Consider the following 18,735-nt stretch of genomic DNA (forward strand, 5'->3'; position numbering starts at 1 on the left):
CAAACAAAGGAACAAACAAACTAAAATACTCAATAACATGGGGTTAAACATGGGCTCTCTGGCAGGACACAGACTAAGGGACACCAACAGGCTCTAATACCTGTTACACTACGTTTAAGCTCTGTAGCGAAATGCAGGCTGAAGGAGGCCTAGCAAACGCCCTGTGGCGAAACACAGGCTGAAGGACGAAACACGTGACAGGACGCACAAACTACGCGTGGAGCTGAAACAGGACGAAAGATGACAAGAAGAGATGAGAGACAAGGAGAGACAAGACTAGGGCTAAAGAAATGGCAATCAACTTGACATGGCTATTAGCTAAACATGGTTAATAGCTAAACATGCCAGTCAGCTACACATACATCTAGCTAAGCATGTCTTTAGCGCGACATGCACTAAGCTACACTTACCTTATAGCTCCACACAACACTAGGGAATCGGGGCACAGAAACACAGAGACGAGGGATACCCAGTGGCTAGGCTAAGGGACACTCAAAGGCTAGGCTAGGGGACACTCAAAGGGAAACTAGGGAGGCAGGAAACACAGAAAGGCTAGAGACACAGAGGGGCTATGGCTAGAAGCATGACAGTTAGCTCAACATAGATTTTAGCTAAACACGCTCCTAGCCAAACACACACCCACCTACTTACCTGCTCTAGCTAAACACACAAGAAAACAGGGGGACAAGAACCAGAACACTCACATACACAAGAACTTCACCACACTTGACATGACTGAATCAGCTCCATAAACATAGACACACAGGACATCTACAGAAAACATTGCCAATATGAGAGCCCAACCCAACATAACTTAAATCAAAATACAAACTGAGCAGAGAAGTCTATTTAGAGTTACCAGCCTCAAAAATCACCAACTAACAGCACCTTAGATTAGAGCAATTATTAGGGCAGATCACATCTCAATATCAACTCTTCACAGAAGAGTTAAAATTAAAAAGAATTAAGAAAAAAAAACTAGGAAAATATCACATTAGCTTACTCAAAATCACATTAGCTTACTCAAAAAAAAAAATGGTTTTCTTATATCCACACAGCTGTTTAATCTCAATTCTCATCACATTGTGCATGTTGAATGCTCTTACTTTTAATACTGTGCTGGAATTAAAAGTTGTGTCCAAACTTTTGACGGGTACTGTAAATAAGTAATTAATGAGAATAGGGGGTGCGCCTCCAATTGACTAAATAAATAACACTGTACTTCCAGACTAGAAACACTATATAGGATATGAAGTAATGTGTACTAAAGTGCACTGAATCTAAAAAAGGAGACAACTTGTGAGGCCTGTCAAATTAATGTGCAGTTTGTTAAATGGTTCTGACAGGACAGCTGTAGGACCACAGAAAAAGAAAGCACAGCTTTGTTCAACTCTGCTAAGGTATTCCTGGGTGTTGTATTATTATTTTGTGGGAAGTAAAAGGGTAATGAAACAGGTGTCAGTAAATGGAACAGAAACATCTGCACGTTTTCTGGTGCTCTGTGTAATGCTTGAATCCTGGTTTATTTAAGTCTAGGGAAGATCAGATTTCTCTTAATTAGAGTCTAATTAGTACATACATAATATATACAGAAAAACACATTTTTTCATACCTTAAATATTTTAGATTAGTCGACAGATTTTAATACATTAGAATAAAGTAAAACAGTTTTAAACTGGTTTCCAATATTTTTTATACTAAGGGCATTGTTAGTTTGATAGTCAAACTTTGTGAGTCATTTGGGACATAGCTTTAAAGGTATGTTTTGATAAATGTGGACCTGTGATGCCCACTGCAATTTGTGAAGAGGGATTAGTTTTGACCAAGAGATTAGCTCAAGTTACAGTAGCTCGGCCATGAGGGTTATAATATCAGGACCTCAGGTTTCTTTACAAATGCTCAATTCAGCAGTAATTTTATCCCGAATCTCTCACATAAAACGTTCCTGTAATAACATGAAAAAATAAACGGTTATGTACTTTCCTATTACTGTGATTATTGAAACATCTTCAGCCATTTGTCTCCTCTAAATATATTTCCTGGCAGTGTACAGTAGTTACTAAGTAGGTAGTTCATCTTTAGTAAATGCTGTCGTGCTCAGTCAGCCTGTGTTTCACACAGTGGAGGGGAAGTACACAGTACACTTGAGTAAAAATAAAGATACCCTACGTAAAATTTTACTCAAGTAAATTTAAAAGTCATCCAAGTAAATTTCCATTTAAGTAAAAGGACAAAAATGCTTAATTTCAAATTAGCTTACTCAAAAAAAAAAAAAATTTAAAAATGGTTTTCTTATATCCACACAGCTGTTTAATCTTAATTCTCTGAGTTCTCATCACATTGTGCATGTGGAATGCTCTTACTTTTATTAATAAACATAGCTCGGATTTCTACTGTCATTTTTTCATCCATCTTTAAAGTGCTTAAGTGATCTCCATTCAGGTTTTTTCTTACCACATTTCTTTCCCTAAATTGAAGGTTCAGTAAAGTCCTTATACTGTAGGTTTTATTACTGTGCTGGACAGTTCCTTATCTAATTACAGTAATTTCTTAGATGTGCTTGATTCAGGCCAATAATTCGGTTGTTCTGAAATGGTGACTTTTTTTAGCTTTTGTCTTTTTATGTATCTTTTTGCAGTTTTTATCTTAGTAAATATACTAGGAAAAATAGATTCAGGTGTCGACTGAGACATTAATTGAAATTCAGCAATTTTTATTACCAGGAAGAACAAAATAACACTGGGTACAGACTATGACACACACACACACACACACACACACACACACAAATAATGAATTATCTTATAATTTTTTAAAAACATTTTATTATGTCAGTTTTAGAGTCAGCAGATCTTTTTGTCCTCCTTCACCTGAAAAGATGAAAACATTGCTGCTACTGGATATAATACTTTACGGTACAGTGTGGTTTAAACTTAAACATTCTTTATGTAGCACAGCAACATTATGTTGTAAACTAACATAAAATGTTTTTGAAACAGGCATCCTGTTTCCAAACACCTGGGCCTGGTCAGTACACATGCCTCACAGTGTTTATGGCCTAGACAAATCTTGTCTTGTTATCCAATGTACATTCTCCTATTCATCCTATCCACCTCAAGATCCTTACCGGATAGTATGGTATCAGTATGTTAGCAGTGGATATCCTCTGGTATTTGACAATCGAAGCCCTAATTCAGTGATTGAAAGGTACAGAGGAAGAACCAGCTTATATAATAGGACATATAGGGACTGTAGTCTACTGATCGAGAACCTTAGTCCTTCCCACCATGGAGACAGAATATATACTTGGATTGACCCTGAAAATGTTGGATGGAGAACTTACAAATTCTATGATGTCACTACACTAATTCATGTTCAGTGTAAGTATTACATTTAACTATCATTTTTACATTTACTTTTAGTTATGCTGCCAGTTAAAATTAAAACATGAATGTAGTGTTGCCTGACACCTTTCTGCTCTTTCTGTCATTTTAATTGAGGTAGCATCTGCACCAAAGCCCAGTGTTGCCACGTCTGGCGGATGTAAAATTGGGGAAAGCATCACAGTGAGGTGCAAAACATATCACACCTGCCCTACCAACCCCCCTTTTCTAAGTCTGAGTGGGATAGAAAAAAATATTGGAACAGAAGACAAATTGGAAAAGCGACCCCTTGATGACGGCAAGTGGGAAATCACACTAATACGTGAAGGGGTTGTTGAGTCTGAAACACAGGAGATTGAATGTTCTGTTACACACAGTGGTGGCCTCTCTGCATCCACTAACAAAACACATAATGCAAAGTGTAAGTAATCTTAAATACAAATTCTCTGTATATCTGTTTGCTACATATTTTTGTTTTATAAAACAAGTTACCAAATTCTCCAAATCAGTAAATGATACTGCTTGTGATTTAGTTACAATGTATGTAGACTGCAGAAGCTCATTTATTTGAAATATGAAATTTAAAGATCCAGTCACTTGAAATGCAAAATAATTAGGAAATACTTTTTCCTTGGATGGGCTAAAGATTTCTTAAGCATATTCCTAACACCATAAAATATAAATGTAATACCATTCTATTTCATTCATTCATTCATTCATTAATTTTCGATGCCACTTATTCTGCAGGGGGCCTGGGGCCTGGGGGCCAATCCATTGCAAGGCACACACACACACACACACTCACACACACACACACACACTGCGGGCAATTTGGGAATGCCAATTAACCTAATCTGTGGGCGAATGTAGCTTGTTATTGCAATTTTAGTCAAATCTGCATAATTTTGGACTGTGGGAGAAAACCCACCTAGCACGGGAAGAACATGCAAACTCCATGCACACAGACCGGAAAAAAAAAAACAATGAGTAAGTGGGAATGGACTGTCAAGCCTTCATGGAACACCTATATGAAATTGTATACAGTAAGTCCCCTATATACAAACAGTTGAGTTACAATCTCTCGAAAATACAAACATGCTTTTGCTCATATTCAGTTGTGGAAGTTAAATCACACGTGCAGCATACACTGTCACGTGTGTGCAGTCTGCATTCCAGGCTGGCCGTAATGAAGCATAAAAGCAGCTAAGATAAAGATGGAACTGCTAAAAAAAATGCTAAGTTATAATGGAGATGGAGACAAAAGTGAAAAATTATTAAAAGAATGGATCAATGGAGAGATGGCAAATACTTTTTAACATGAATCATTCAACCATCAGCACAATTCTAAAAAAACAAGGACAAGACCATAAAACATGCTAGTTTATATTGTGTACAACCATCTGTGTTAGTATCCTAGTAGCTAGACAATGTTTGTTTAACTTATGAACAAATTAGACTTATGAACAAGCTCTCAAAATGGAACTCGCTCATATCTTGGGGACTTACTGTATAAACATTTATTTTAACCACCAAGCAACTGTACCAGTGCAAAGACTTTGGTCTGTAAAAAATCAGAAATGAATTTAAAGTAATCAGTATCAATCCCTTATTTTCATCTAAATAATAGCTTTTTTTTAATTTTCAAATGTGTCAGATTGTGAATTTTATATTTTTTTATATAATTAATTTATCATTTTTTTCAGGTGACTTTCAAAAACCTGTAATAAGTCCAACCCATGATCTGGCTATAGAAGGGATTGAGAAAAGCTTCACTTGTACTGTGAACCACACATGTAAAAAGCAGAAGCCAAACATAATATGGAATTACAGGAACATGCCAGTTTCTGTTGAAACACAAAAGGGTTCCAACCACAGTTGTGAAACAATTTCCACTTTAAAACTAAAAGCATCCCAGGATGACCACGGAAAGATTTTAACATGCACATCTCAAACTACAGATGGAGAGATGTCAGAGCATATTACTTTAAAAGTCAAAAGTAAGTTAGTTGCATCATTTAAAGTTCATATACAGTATAGTAGTTAGTACTGTAGTTCTGTTTTACAGTATAGTAAAACACAGGTAAACATCAACACATCTCAAATGAATATTCTAATCTAATGCTTAGAAATATTTTATTTACTGCATGATTTGTTCTTTAATTAAGGGGGGATTTTTTCAATGTATTAAATGCCCAGTAGGATCAAAGACCTTCAGGGCTCCAGCATGGTCATTCCCTGCAGCTTTGACTTTAGAACAGAAAAATCCAGCAATATTAAAGTGAAAATCCAGCAATGTTAAACTGTATTCTTCACAACAGAGGATAGGTCTGGATCTTTTGTTGTTTCTGACACCCAGGTCATTGTCTAGAGAATGGGAGTGGGCCAAGCGCATTATGATTTCCACCTTGCTACAAATTTTTTTTGTTGTTGAAAGTTTAAACATCTAAAGATTTCTGTGCAGTGGTAAGAAAATTAACTTGTTTGATAATATTATAGGAATCAAATTATTGTATCATTAACTATTTGGAAATCTTCCATTAATGCCATTTGTGTAGATGCATTGAGTTGATCAACATTTTTATAATACAGTATAAAACTTTTTACCTACATTTAAGAACTTTTAAAAAAACGTTTGCTTTCTGTGAATCTTACACTTTTCTCAAGATTGTGTGTGAAATTTGTATCTTACATTTAATTTGAGTATTGTTTTTATGTTTCATGTGTTAAATGCATCGTAAGATTTACACTGGTCTAGTGTTGGTCTTTGACTCAGTCTTGCCCTACTTTGCTCTTGGTCGTGACTTGGTCTCACCAAGTTGGTTTAGGTGGTCTTGACCACAGCATTACTCTGAGGGGATGTCTTTGTCATGGGCATGGGTCTGCCACCGTCTGGAAACAGTCTGGTCAGAGACTTTAATCACCTCTTCATTACCTGACATTACCCTCTACAGTTTGCGTACTGTCTTGACAAATTATGTCAAAATGCTGTTTTTTTTTTTTTTTACTACTCCTTAGTATTTATCCTCCAAACCTGCCGCCACTTGTGTCAGAGGATGTTTAACTTCCTGACACCCAGACCACAAGCAATAGCCGTGGGCAGACATGTTTCATCCTTCCTTAGTTATAACTTATTCCAACTTTACCTTATTAGTTGATAGGGGAATTTAGCACTAAGCAGGAGAGGAGTGGACAATTTCTGTTACCTCAGGTCATGTCACACAGGACCTGTCATTGTCCTTTCATATCAACAGCATGATGAAGTAGGCCTTTCACTGCCTTTGGACCTTTAAAGGAATTTAAAACTTAGGATGAAAGGGAACAGTACCAATGTACAGTTTGTCACAGTACCAAGCAGTGAGCTCTCTAAAGGGGTGGTTTGATCAGCTGAGCACACTGTCTGCATTTAGCTCCTTCTGCAATCTATCTAAAGTACTGTGAAAAATTGTTTGTCGATTCCTGATTTCTTTTAAATTTTTTTGTATATTTGTCACACTTACATGATTCAGATCATAACACAAATTAATATTACACAAAGATAATGCGAGTAAATACAAAATGCAGTTTTTAAATGATATTTTTATTCATTAAGGGAAAAAAGCTGTACAAACCTTCCAGGCCCTATATGAAAAAGTGATTACCCCCTTAACTGGTTTACCCGCTCTTGGCAGCAACAAATGCAATCAAGCGTCTGCAATAACCGGCAATGAGTCATTTATCGACTGTGAGGGAATTTTAGTCTAATTCCAGTACTGTATTTGGATAATTATAGTAATTTTTGCTGACTTATTTTAATTAAGCCACACTGAAGGATTTTCAGAAGGATTTTCAAGCCTAAGCGGCCTGTTTAAGGATTTTAATCGCATTTAAGTCTGACCACTCCAAAACGTTAGTTCTATTTTTTGAGACATTCCCAAGTTAGGAATTGAGTCAATTCACAGAGGCTAGCAAGGTAGGGTGAAGGTCTTGGCATTCATTTCTTGGGGACAGCTTGGAGAGGAGGCACTGTGCATCTTACAGTAGCTCCTCAGTGGTGTCCTGTAGCCCCCAGGCCATTTCTTGGGTAACAAATATTTCTCAATCAGCCTAGGCATAACTTATCAAGGCATTATATGATATAGATTACATGAATAAACACACCCATCACCAAATGCTATTAAGTTTAAAGGCAAATATTATTAAGAAAATAATTAAAGGCAAATCTTACTTTCATAGACTTATGGACCTAAAGTAAAATGCTCATACAGTAAGTGTTTAAGGACACAACAGTGGAAACAATAGTGACCTTAAATATCTCACCATATTTTTTCAGAGGAGGAGAATTTCTTCTACGTCATTATTCCTGTAGCTGCTGTACTCGGGACCATCAGTTTATTTGGAGCAGCATGTTATTTTGTGATCAAGAAATACAAGTGAGTCAGTGAGACAAGCATGCAGTTTAATCAAACAAACAAACACACGCACGCACGCACGCACGCACACACACACACACACACACACACACACACACACACACACACACACACATACAGCTATGGTCTCTGTGAGACTTATTTCTTTCTCTTTTACATCAACATCAGGATACAGATCCAAGAGCTTGAATCTAGAAGTCCAAATCGGTAAGTAATTAATAATGTTACCATCACACCACTGTTACCTACAGTATTTGGTGCCTTGGCTAACCAAACAACTAAGCAGGTAATAGTTTTTTTATTGATTCAAAGGTTTTAAAATTGTGAGCAATAAGCAGACAGAAACCTAGAAATTATTAGTCTAGAATAGATATTTTGGATTATAATTATATTTTTGATTAATGAAGAAGGCGGTTTTAGTTCTATCCTATTCAGGATGCTGCTGTTGAAAATACCAACGTGTATTTCCAGTTATGTCATGGTAACAGCTATGCACTGTGTAGTGTAAGTTGTATAGGTTGGTTTACCTAAAGAATAGATGTGTTCTTCCAAAGTTGATGTAAAATGGTCATTTGTACTTTACATTTGTACAAATTGTGTTATAGCACCTCATAAGTAATAATAATCACTAATAATCATCATTTCATAACTGATGAATGGATAAATTGTTGTAGTCAACAATATGAGTCATCTGTCATGGACTGTACATAAAAACTCAAATGAATCACTTAAATACAGTACAAATACAGTTTTTTTTTTTTTTTTTACTTGTTCTACATAACCTGTTCTGCTATAGACAACACTGCAATTCAATTAATCATATATAAAAAAAATAGATTGTTTCTTACCCGCTTTTTACTTTTTCTACACAGGGTATTGAGTCGTCTCTCCAGAATGTCTCGCAGGTAAGCATGTATAGATTTTTCCATACCACTAACAGTAAATCAGCATATTTAGATGCCATTCTGAATGTTAGGGAGTTACAGTTTCTGTATGCTTTCTGTAATGACTGATGTAGATGTTTTTCTTTTGTTATCAACAGGGTCAGGTCAGTTGGTCATTTTATAGATGTGGAGCATGAGAGACAGAACCTGATTCCCTCAGAAGTAGACTCACCTGTTGCATGTTTTTATATTTACTCTTCACAGTTAACATCATTTAAAGAACAAGGCTATTAAATATAAGTAAAATAGATTTAAAATAAAAATGTATATTTAATATTTACTTACAATGTAAAATACACACACACACAAACACAAAGGGAATATCATCAGATTTGTCCGATTCCAACCTTAAAGTGTACTGTGACAGTTTTTTGTTGCTTCTTATTGATTTGTCAACTTACAGTATGAGATCTATACACTTCAAGAAGTGGTGAGGGTATTTTAGTACTCATTATTACAATCTAATATTCGAATCTCATTTAAACATGAACTAAACAATCTGTTTTAGGGTGCTAATAGTAACACTCTGTAGTGTTACTATAGTGGAATGTAGCATCACACTGCCCTTGACATATTTTTTTTATGTCTTACTTGTAGCTTAAATGAGTGTGCAGGCCACTTTAAAGTACTGACAGACTGGCAGACATTTAACAGAGAAACAGGACTAAAATTAGACATAACTTTCTCAGAACTGTGAAACAACTGTTTAACATGAGTGACAATGTATATTTACTTGAAACTGTCTTTTTTTTTGTTCCTTTTTTTGTTCCTCTTTTACTGAAGAAAAAACTGAACTAATGACTAAAACTCCAGAATTCTTATGTTTCTATTTCCAGTCAATTTTGTTTAACATTTTACATCATAGTCTAAATACAAATTTTTTAAAGAATGATTTAATAGCATCATGCAAGGCATCATATCAGAGGAAAGTAAATGTTTTTAAACTACAGTGACTTTTACTGGTTGTCCAACTTAAAATTCTCTCATTACTTACAGTATATACACTGTAAGCCCAGACATGTTGAGTTTACTTAAAAAATTGGAGGAAACTGGTTGCCCTAAAAAAATTAAGTAATGTTTAATGAAAACTTAAGTAAGTTTAACTTAAATACTAAATTGACTTAACTTAAAATTGTTTGTAATATCAATTGCTTTACCCAATCACACCACTTAATATCTTAAGTTAAAGTGAGAATATTTTATTTCTATTAAACCTAAATTAGAGCATTTAAATTATTATTTTTTAAATATAAAAAAAAATTAAAAACAGTATATTCTTTTCCTGTTTTATTTAAACTTCAAACATGAAATTCAAGAATAAGTCATGTCTTATTAACCTTTTTTTGTTTATTATTTAAACAGTTGTTTAATCATAGTCCAGGTGCAGAGCATACATCAGTCCAAAAAGGCCTGAAGCATGTTGGCCAGTTTATCCATCACCACACTCCCTCATAAGCTGATGTCCACTCTGGATGGGTTGAGCTGAGGTTTTTCTTGATCAATGTAGAGGACTCACACTGGTGTTTTACTGTACAGGTCCTCATTAGTTACATCCTAACAGAAAAAAAACAGATTAACAAAGAGAAGATATACGGTAGTTAAGCAGTTAGATAATGCAGTCTTGTCCAACAAAAAGGCCCCTTATTTACATCCACCTATTTATATTTTTCATGTGCATAAAATTAACCATTCTGTAAACCATTGAAGTAAAAGTTAAATATCAAGCAGTTCTCAAAAAATAGTAATGAAGGAAGAGGGGGACAATAGCCTATCACACTGGTTGAAGAATGTTTCACTGCTCGCAAACAGACCATGAAATGATAAGGTGGCAAATTCCCGTACAGATGACTAACAGGTAAAATGACCATCAAACTAATTGACAAAACATCACGTTGTACTGCTCCAAAACAGCAGAAAGAGTGATAATAACAATGTTATACAATATAGCTAGCTAAATGCGCGTTCGTGTTCCCAGTTAGCTAGCAAACTTAGCGGGTGAAAAATTGTTGATGTTACAACCTTACAACAAAATTTTAACTGCCACACAGCCCCTCCAGTGCAAAATACAGCAAAAAAAAAAAAAAAAAAAAAGCAGCAGGTTTATACAGTACTTCTTGAAAATAGCACTCACCATATTTAGTAGACTGTGGAACGAGACAGGGGTAGCTGCAGATCGGAGTAATGGGCGTGTCAAAAGGTTGGGGCGGGCCGAAAGGTAGGGGGCGAGCCGAAAGCTCTTCATGATTGGTTGCACAAGTTGCCTGTTTAAAGGCTAATATTAAACGCTATTGTTCTTTCTAATGCGTTTAAGTAATGCAGCCAACATAATCCAATAAAATTCCATTCTTTTCCTGTAAAATATCGATATTACAAATATTTTTTTTTCTAAACGTTCTACTGCGTTGCCACGGGTTACTGACGTCATCCTCGCGCGTTTGAGTCATGGTCGTGGCTAAATAGTATATATAGCTTCGACCGGAAACTAACAATGAAATGAATTGTTATACCTCTTATTTTTCACGTCTAAACCTAATCCTTTCTGTAATACAAAAAGTTTTACTGTTGTATAGTAGAAGAAAATAAAACGTTAGATTGATGTGCCCAATAGAGCTCGAGCTGTATTCCTTCTAGCCTTAACTGTATCAAACCCATAATCAAAATCAAATTACAATTATTTAAAAGAATCTCGTACCACAAGCTGTTCATAAAATCTTTAATGTAATTTTAATATTTTTGGAATACTATTAACTTTGTATTGGTTAAACAAGACCAAAAAAAGTTACAGAATTAGTCACTTAGAATGTTTTGAACTGAGTTGTTTTTTTGTAGTTTTACTAAAAGTGCATAAAAACTAAAAACATTATTGTTTATACTGTTTTGTTCACCGTTTTTTATACTGTTTTATATTGCCCTTTAAAATGCCACTTTAATCAACTAAAATAAGCACACTTTAACTATTTTCATTGCACTGTTCCATTTTTCACCATATCAGCCTTCTGTGTTGTAAACTGGCCCTTTTTGCAGAATAGTAACTCAATTATCTTAACTCTGTTGTTCTCCAAGTTTGTGTTATTTAGAGTTTTTTTTTTTTAGGTTTATTTAAGTTTTATTTAAGTGTTATTTGTAACAAGGGTTGAGAGAAATGTAATTTCAATTCTGTATATGTATGCACTTTACATGTAGCAAAATTGAGAATAACGTTGACTTTGACATTCCATGATAAGGACAAATATGATTCATAAAACACCACAATAAAGAGGAGGAGGAGTACAGTTTAGTAACCTTTGAAGTGGCACTTATTCAGTAAACAGACACAATTTTAGCCAATAAAACATATTATTTAGAGGCAGAGCTGCTCCGTTTAAGATTGAACTCCACCCAACCTGTACACTTAATCTGTTCATTCATTCATTCATTTATGCTGTAGTGGCAGTCCATGGAACAGAATCCTTCAAACTCTTGGTCAGAATAAAATGACAAGGCCTAAAAACATTTCACGAGGCCTAAAAACACCTATAGCGCAAAACAGACACCGATGCAAACTGCCAACTTACTTACTTACTTACTTCAAGGGAAAACCTGTCCATGTTTCGTCTCACAGTAATATGTGTCCGTCGACAACTATTAAATGAATATAAATAGGATTACCGCTGATTGGCCAACGCAGAAGCTCCTTTCACCAATAAGAAAGCTTTCGACACACCCCATACCTTTTGGCACGCTGATTGGCCAACGCAGAAGCTTCATTCACCAATGAGAAACCTTTCGGCACTACCCTACCTTTCGACACGCCCCCTACCTTTCGGCACGCTGATTGGCCAACACAAAAGCTCTATTCACCCACCAGTTTCTTTCGACATGCCTTCTACCCTTCGGCATGCCCCGACCTTTCGGCACGCCTATTGCTCCAGCCTGCAGTTATCCCTACTTGGGTTAATGCGGGGCAGCATCCGCCCACAGCGACCGTTACACCAGCTCCGTTAAGCCAAAAGTAACAGGTGATAAAACTTTTTTGAGCTGATATTTCAACGGCTCACAATCAGCCTCTCGAGTGAAAAAAAAATTAAAAGAATAAGAGGTGGAAAACTCTTAACTTAACTTATTACATTACTATCAAATTGCAAGTATAGTTATTACAAATTAGTACAATATACTCACCTACTGTATGTAAGGCAATCAAACTTAAAATTATTTAGTACATTGTAATAGATTGTTTAATTAGATTTCAAATCAGGGTTTACAGTGTACTGATAACCGCTTTTTTGCAAATAAGACTGGAGCGTCTTAGGATATCTCTTAGAACACAATTATAATGCCTGCCCCTTAAAACCAAATAAATATATTTTTATTAACTATTAGTAAATATACTATTAATTATGTAATCATTTGCATTGGTGCCTCTTGGTCACCATGTAGAAGGCTCAGGTTCGACTGATAGCAAGGGCCCCAAACCCAGCCACTGGATGCAGGGCCTTCTTAGTGGTGGTCTCAAGCAGAGATAAAATGGGAGAATTTGTTACATTAAACAGGATGAAAGGCTAAATCAAAGACAAGAAAAAGAAATATAACCTTTAAAATATTTATAATTAGTTTTTACCCCAAACCTGACTATTTATTGTTTACTGCCTTATAGACACCATGGAAGAAGGAAAGACCCTAAAAGGACTGTTAGTGCTAAGTAAGTATATTTATTATGCATTTTCATTAGGGTAAAAAAAAAAAAAAAGGTGTTGAAAGACACACAGTTAATGCACACCTCAACAATTGACCACTGTCTTCAGGTTAAGGCAACCAGTGTCTACAGTAAATACAGTATGTATTATTTATTGACAGCAAATGAGAAAATTTTACTTATTTCAGAAGTGATTTATGATACTGTAGATTAGCTCTAAAGTTAGCTTTTACTATAGATTATGTTAGCTGTTGTTATAATCCAGCAACTGTAAAAATATTATATAAAATCTGAGTTTTAAAAGGCTTATTGGTCAAATAATAAATATTACGACCCACTAACCAAAATTTCTATTTTAAGGCCCAACAATTGTGAAAGCACCTTGTCAGGAACAACAAGCTTCTCAAAACCGCGCTTTCCATCTCCAAAGAAGTACAGTACAGTATTTTTTATGTATTGTTTTACACTCTATTATTTCACAATGCAATATACTATTACTTTTCAGAATTAAAGAAAACTCTTTAATAGAGAAGAGTAATGACTTTAAGTTACTATAAACATTCATGAGTGAATGTCATGATAGGTGTTATGACAAAAGCAATAACAGGAATGTACATTGTCATGCGAATACTCCATAACTACATAGGGCTGGACGATATGGCAAAAATTTATATCACGATATATTTCTTAATTTTGGTCGATACGATATAATTCCGATATCGATATGGACAATATTAAAAAAGCCTCAGGAAAAAACTGCCGAGGAAACACACAATGGATGTCTGCACACTGAATTTGCAAAGTCAATATGTAATAACTCCAGGCTCCTCCTATTAAAATTATATATATATTAAAAAATATATATATATGGTTCACTTTTTATTTGTATTTAGCCTTTACAAATTTAAAATAAACTATAAAATAAACAAAACTCTCAGACTCAGCCTAATAACAATAATATATTTTCATTTAAACTACTGTAGAACAGGGTGATTATTCATATAAATTGAAACAACAAACAAACTGCTTCTGCCAGGATAAAGAAACAAAAATAATAAAATAAATAAAGAGTGAGCAACAACTAAACACATTGCTCTGGCCAGAACATTGTTGAGTGTTGATGATACCCTATGACAGACTCTAGAGGTTTATAGAAAGGGGCAAATAATTTTCCATGGCACTGCACATGTAGACAGATTGTTCCACTTGGGTGAAAATGTGCCAGGTGGAGTTATAGCACTTTTAAAATCATACTAACTTTACACTGATCTGAATAACTTTGAAGAATGAACTTATTGTTCTTTCCTTTGTTTCTTTGTTTTAAAAATATGACCCAATATATGTTTAGTAATACTTTTTTATTTACGTTTTTGTTTGTTATATTTTTATACTAGTATGTGGTTTTAAAAATTAATCTCCACTTTATCGATCCAGTGTATTATGATGTGAGATGTGGTGAGCAGCTGGATCCAGCCTCGCTGTCCCTGACCATAATGTTAGAGCCATCAAAGCCTGAGGAACTGTAACTTTCCTTCACACCAAAGGCAGAATCTGTTAATTTGAAGCATTTACCTCTAAAGTTTTTTCTTATTTTCGTGTAACTTTTAGCTCCACCTTTTTTTCCCTCCTTTTCATTCAATTCAATTAAAATTATTATTAATTTGCTCAAAGAAATTTGCTGCATCGAGAAAGGATCAATATCTTTCCCTCTGTAAATTAAAAGTGAAGGTGTCTAATTAATATTGAAGGAGGGCAATACATCCGCATGCGCGGTAACAAACACACTGTTAGCTTCTCTGCTTTATTTTTTAATGTTGCTCGCGGCAGCGTAACAGCCCGTTAATTCATGCTCGTGTAATGATGAGATGGACAAACTGGTCGAAGCCTGTTCTTTTATTTGCTGCATTGTCAGGTTATAGTACAACCTTTCGGGTGGATCCTGCACTTAAATCCAACTAAAAACTACTGAAAAGAAAACAAAACTCAGGCTCTATATCCCAGCTTACATCTCGCATTCACGTTCACGCACACCGGACCTCATTACCCACAATGCATCTCCCACACTGGACTACACTCCCGTAAACAGCTGTCGTAAATCAATCTCTCTCTCCCGCAACAACACGCTCTTTGTTGGCGGCGTCCGTGCGATCGACACACTCATCCATATGAGTAGGAAATAGATGCAATATTAGGGTTTTCTTCATTTTTTATATATTTGCGTACTGACTGGGTCAGCCCACCGGGAAAACTCCCGGTACTCCAGATACTCCGCCACTGTATATATAAATGTGTTTAAAAATCGTATCACCATTATTGAAAAAAATTCTATCACAATATATTTTGATATCGAATTATTGTCTAGCCCTATAACTACATATATCACACTAGGGATTTTTATAGGAAAATAGTACACTTTGGGGTGGTGTTAGATCTCCATTTTGCATCAAGCTTCATCACTGTAATGACCCGGGTCTCACCACCCTAACCCCAAGGTCTCATAAATACTCTGCGCTGTTCAGAATGGGCCGTTCTAAATAGACAGAGGCACGGCCATTTATACACGCAGTTGCCAGGCAGTCAGCGTGAACCCACCACACTTGACAGCGTGTTTATTTAGGGGTCCTGATACCTTCGTATGATCATTCATGTAGCACCGATAAGGTATCAGCGCCAAAGGCAAAGACAAGAGAAAAGACAAAGAAAAAGAAAGCATAAAGTATAAGACAGAGGCAAAGACCCAGTCTCTGTCTTCCTGAGATGCTGCCGAGAGAGAAAAAAAGAGAGAGAAAGAGAAAGTGCGGCACACTGTTCCTTAATCACTTTAGCTTCCAAATCATAGTCTTTGTCCATCCCAATTTATTTAAACTATTATTATAATTATAAACCTCATTTGTGTGTAACATGCTACTGTATCTACAGTACCTCCTTCTTATAAATACAGCTGTTCTCTTGTTTTTGAACAAATTTATTATTTTTTTGAATTTATTGTTTGTGTTTTAAATACTTTGTATACTATTATTTACAGTACATTTGACAGACTATAACTCAGTACTCATTAGTTATAAATGTACATTACATTAATGAATTAAGGCATGAATTGCGATAACTTTACTAACACAACACATAATAATCTTTTTTTTCTGAGAGTAAAACTGAAAACCTAATTCAGAATCTTTCTTTTTTACCTAATTTTAGTAAACAAAAAGCCTACAACAAATCTTTGAATGAAGATTTTGGATGTTCAGCTGTAAGTTAATCTCATCATAGAAATATATTTTTATTTCTATTTGCCTGTTTAAATGATTATTTACCTTTAATAGCTTTTCATCATTTACCATATTTCATGTTTAATTTTTTAAAAATAAAAAACTGCTTTAATTAAATAAAAGTATGTAAAAGCTGCCTTTGTAAAATATTTAGTGCAGATGACAGTTACAGATGTTTTCATGCCTACTGTATTTCTTTGCTCTACAGGATGATGTTGATGATGATGATAATGACTACATCAATGTGGGTGATGCCAGTACATATGGAAATATCTGATGACAGAAATTCATCTCTTTTTCTATATGTTCTTTTTACACTTCAGGTGTATTTCTGTTTTAAAATGATAGCTTCAACAAAATCTGTTTATTGATTTATTGCTCATTTGTTGGCAAGTATACTATGATATTGTACATATTGAAAGGTCTGCTGTACAGGATCTTTGCTTCAATTTTAACTGACTAGTGATTCATTAAATGATGTTTATACCCATATACATATTTTCCAAAAAACACATCTACTGTAAGCATCAACTAATTTTTTTTATGTTTATAGAAAAATATCTATTTTTATACCTGCTTATACCTGCCCTATTTGTTTAAGAAGGATAACAAAATAAAATGGAATAAATAAATGAATAAATCTACATTTTATTATATTATAAAACGGTTACATGATACAACTTTACTAATAATATAAATTATATTATGTTTCTGTTTCTGTTTCTTTTTATTGCTGGTACCATTTACATTTACAAAAAAAAAAAGTATCAACAAATTGACCACATTCTTTTTTTTATTTTCAATATGAACAGATTTTTAAAAATTCAGTTTGTACAATTATTACACCAAAAAAACATTAATTAAAATGTAGTGTCTAAGGTTACCCAATCCATTACCTTTTGCCACCAGTCTACCGGGTGTACCTGTGACTGGAATGTGCCTAACTACAGTATTTTACAACATATGTGACATGTCTAAATTATTTTTTTTACTATACTGTATGTTTACAGAAAAATATTTGATCACATTAAAAAAAATATGTTGCACAACAATTGCTGTGCTATACATGTATGTAAGCTACATGTAATTTCACCATAATAAGGTAAAAAAAAATATTATTAGGTATTACTATAATATGTAGTACAATAAGTTAAACCAAAACATGACATGAATGTATATTAGGAGAAATATTTTGTTATAACACTTAAAAATATACATTTACATAATACATTAAAATAACTGTATTTAATCTAACAATATTTTTTCATAACACAATCCTGCAACAAGTGTAGGGAGGAGCATTGGGCTGTGGGGTGTTTATTTTGGCCAAGGATGATTGCCTCGTGTGAGCACCACACAGCGCAAGGTACAGTAAGGCTGCTTATACACCGCTCTAGGGGTATGTTTTACTATGAAGAGTGGTGTGCCTACTGTATGTCTGCAAGTGCCGCCTCGCTTCTGATTCTTTCCCAGACTTTTTCCAAACTTCTGCTTGGGTTCTCCTCCTTCTCTTTTAAAATAGTTATTTATTTATTCATTTATTTATTTATTATTGTTGTTTTCACATGTTTTTAGGTATTTTCACTTTTCTTTATCTTTTTCTATCTTTTCACTTTTCTTTTTTTTTTTCAATATACCAGAGTTCCACTCTCATACCTGGTGCTATCGAATGTTCGCACAAAGTGTGCTGATTTCTGGGGGTTTAAATAACCTGCCGGACAGATGTGGTGCGTCTTCTCTGATTGGCAACATGGCGGGTTGCCTAGCAACCATGGCTGGCCACTGCTCTGCCTGTCTATAAATTTGCCTAGTTATCTGCAGATTTGCCCTTCCCGTGCATATTACTATATATTACTTTTATTAAAAATGGCTCCCAAATGCAAAATCAATGCTGGTGATACCTCATAAAATAGCTTATAAAAAGAAGAATATCTACTGATTTTCAACAACAACAAAAACATTTTGTCATATACAACCATGTGTATTTGTGAATAATAATACAACCAATTTGTTTTTCTGTCAAACTGCTAATGGCTTTCTGATATACAAATTATATCATTA

The 18,735-nt window shown here is 34.7% G+C and overlaps 1 protein-coding gene and 1 long non-coding RNA gene across 2 annotated transcripts; both read left to right on the plus strand.

Moving 5' to 3' along the window:
* Positions 1-1,352: 1,352 nt before the first annotated feature.
* Positions 1,353-8,701, plus strand: LOC128533303 (uncharacterized). Its single transcript, XM_053507543.1, has 8 exons — positions 1,353-1,400; positions 2,836-2,915; positions 3,000-3,380; positions 3,505-3,804; positions 5,087-5,380; positions 7,693-7,792; positions 7,961-7,999; positions 8,665-8,701. Exons 2-8 carry the CDS (start codon positions 2,879-2,881, stop codon positions 8,699-8,701), a joined length of 1,188 nt encoding a protein of 395 aa, XP_053363518.1. The 5' UTR covers positions 1,353-1,400; positions 2,836-2,878.
* Positions 8,702-13,189: 4,488 nt separating this feature from the next.
* Positions 13,190-17,300, plus strand: LOC128533634 (uncharacterized). The gene is made up of 4 exons (XR_008361368.1): positions 13,190-13,414; positions 13,769-13,840; positions 16,604-16,655; positions 16,883-17,300. It is a non-coding gene; the product is annotated as an uncharacterized LOC128533634 (long non-coding RNA).
* Positions 17,301-18,735: the final 1,435 nt, after the last annotated feature.

Source organism: Clarias gariepinus, chromosome 11 (genome assembly GCF_024256425.1).
Source record: "Clarias gariepinus isolate MV-2021 ecotype Netherlands chromosome 11, CGAR_prim_01v2, whole genome shotgun sequence".
Lineage (NCBI taxonomy): Eukaryota > Metazoa > Chordata > Actinopteri > Siluriformes > Clariidae > Clarias > Clarias gariepinus.

What these genes read in the sequence shown, in the direction of transcription:
- LOC128533303 (XM_053507543.1), top strand. Translation starts at nt 2,879, where the DNA reads ATGAAAACATTGCTGCTACTGGATATAATACTTTACG. An exon ending in TACACTAATTCATGTTCAGT is followed by an intron (nt 3,381 to 3,504) that starts GTAAGTATTACA and finishes TAATTGAGGTAG; the next exon opens with CATCTGCACCAAAGCCCAGT. An exon ending in GAATCTAGAAGTCCAAATCG is followed by an intron (nt 8,000 to 8,664) that starts GTAAGTAATTAA and finishes TTTTCTACACAG; the next exon opens with GGTATTGAGTCGTCTCTCCA.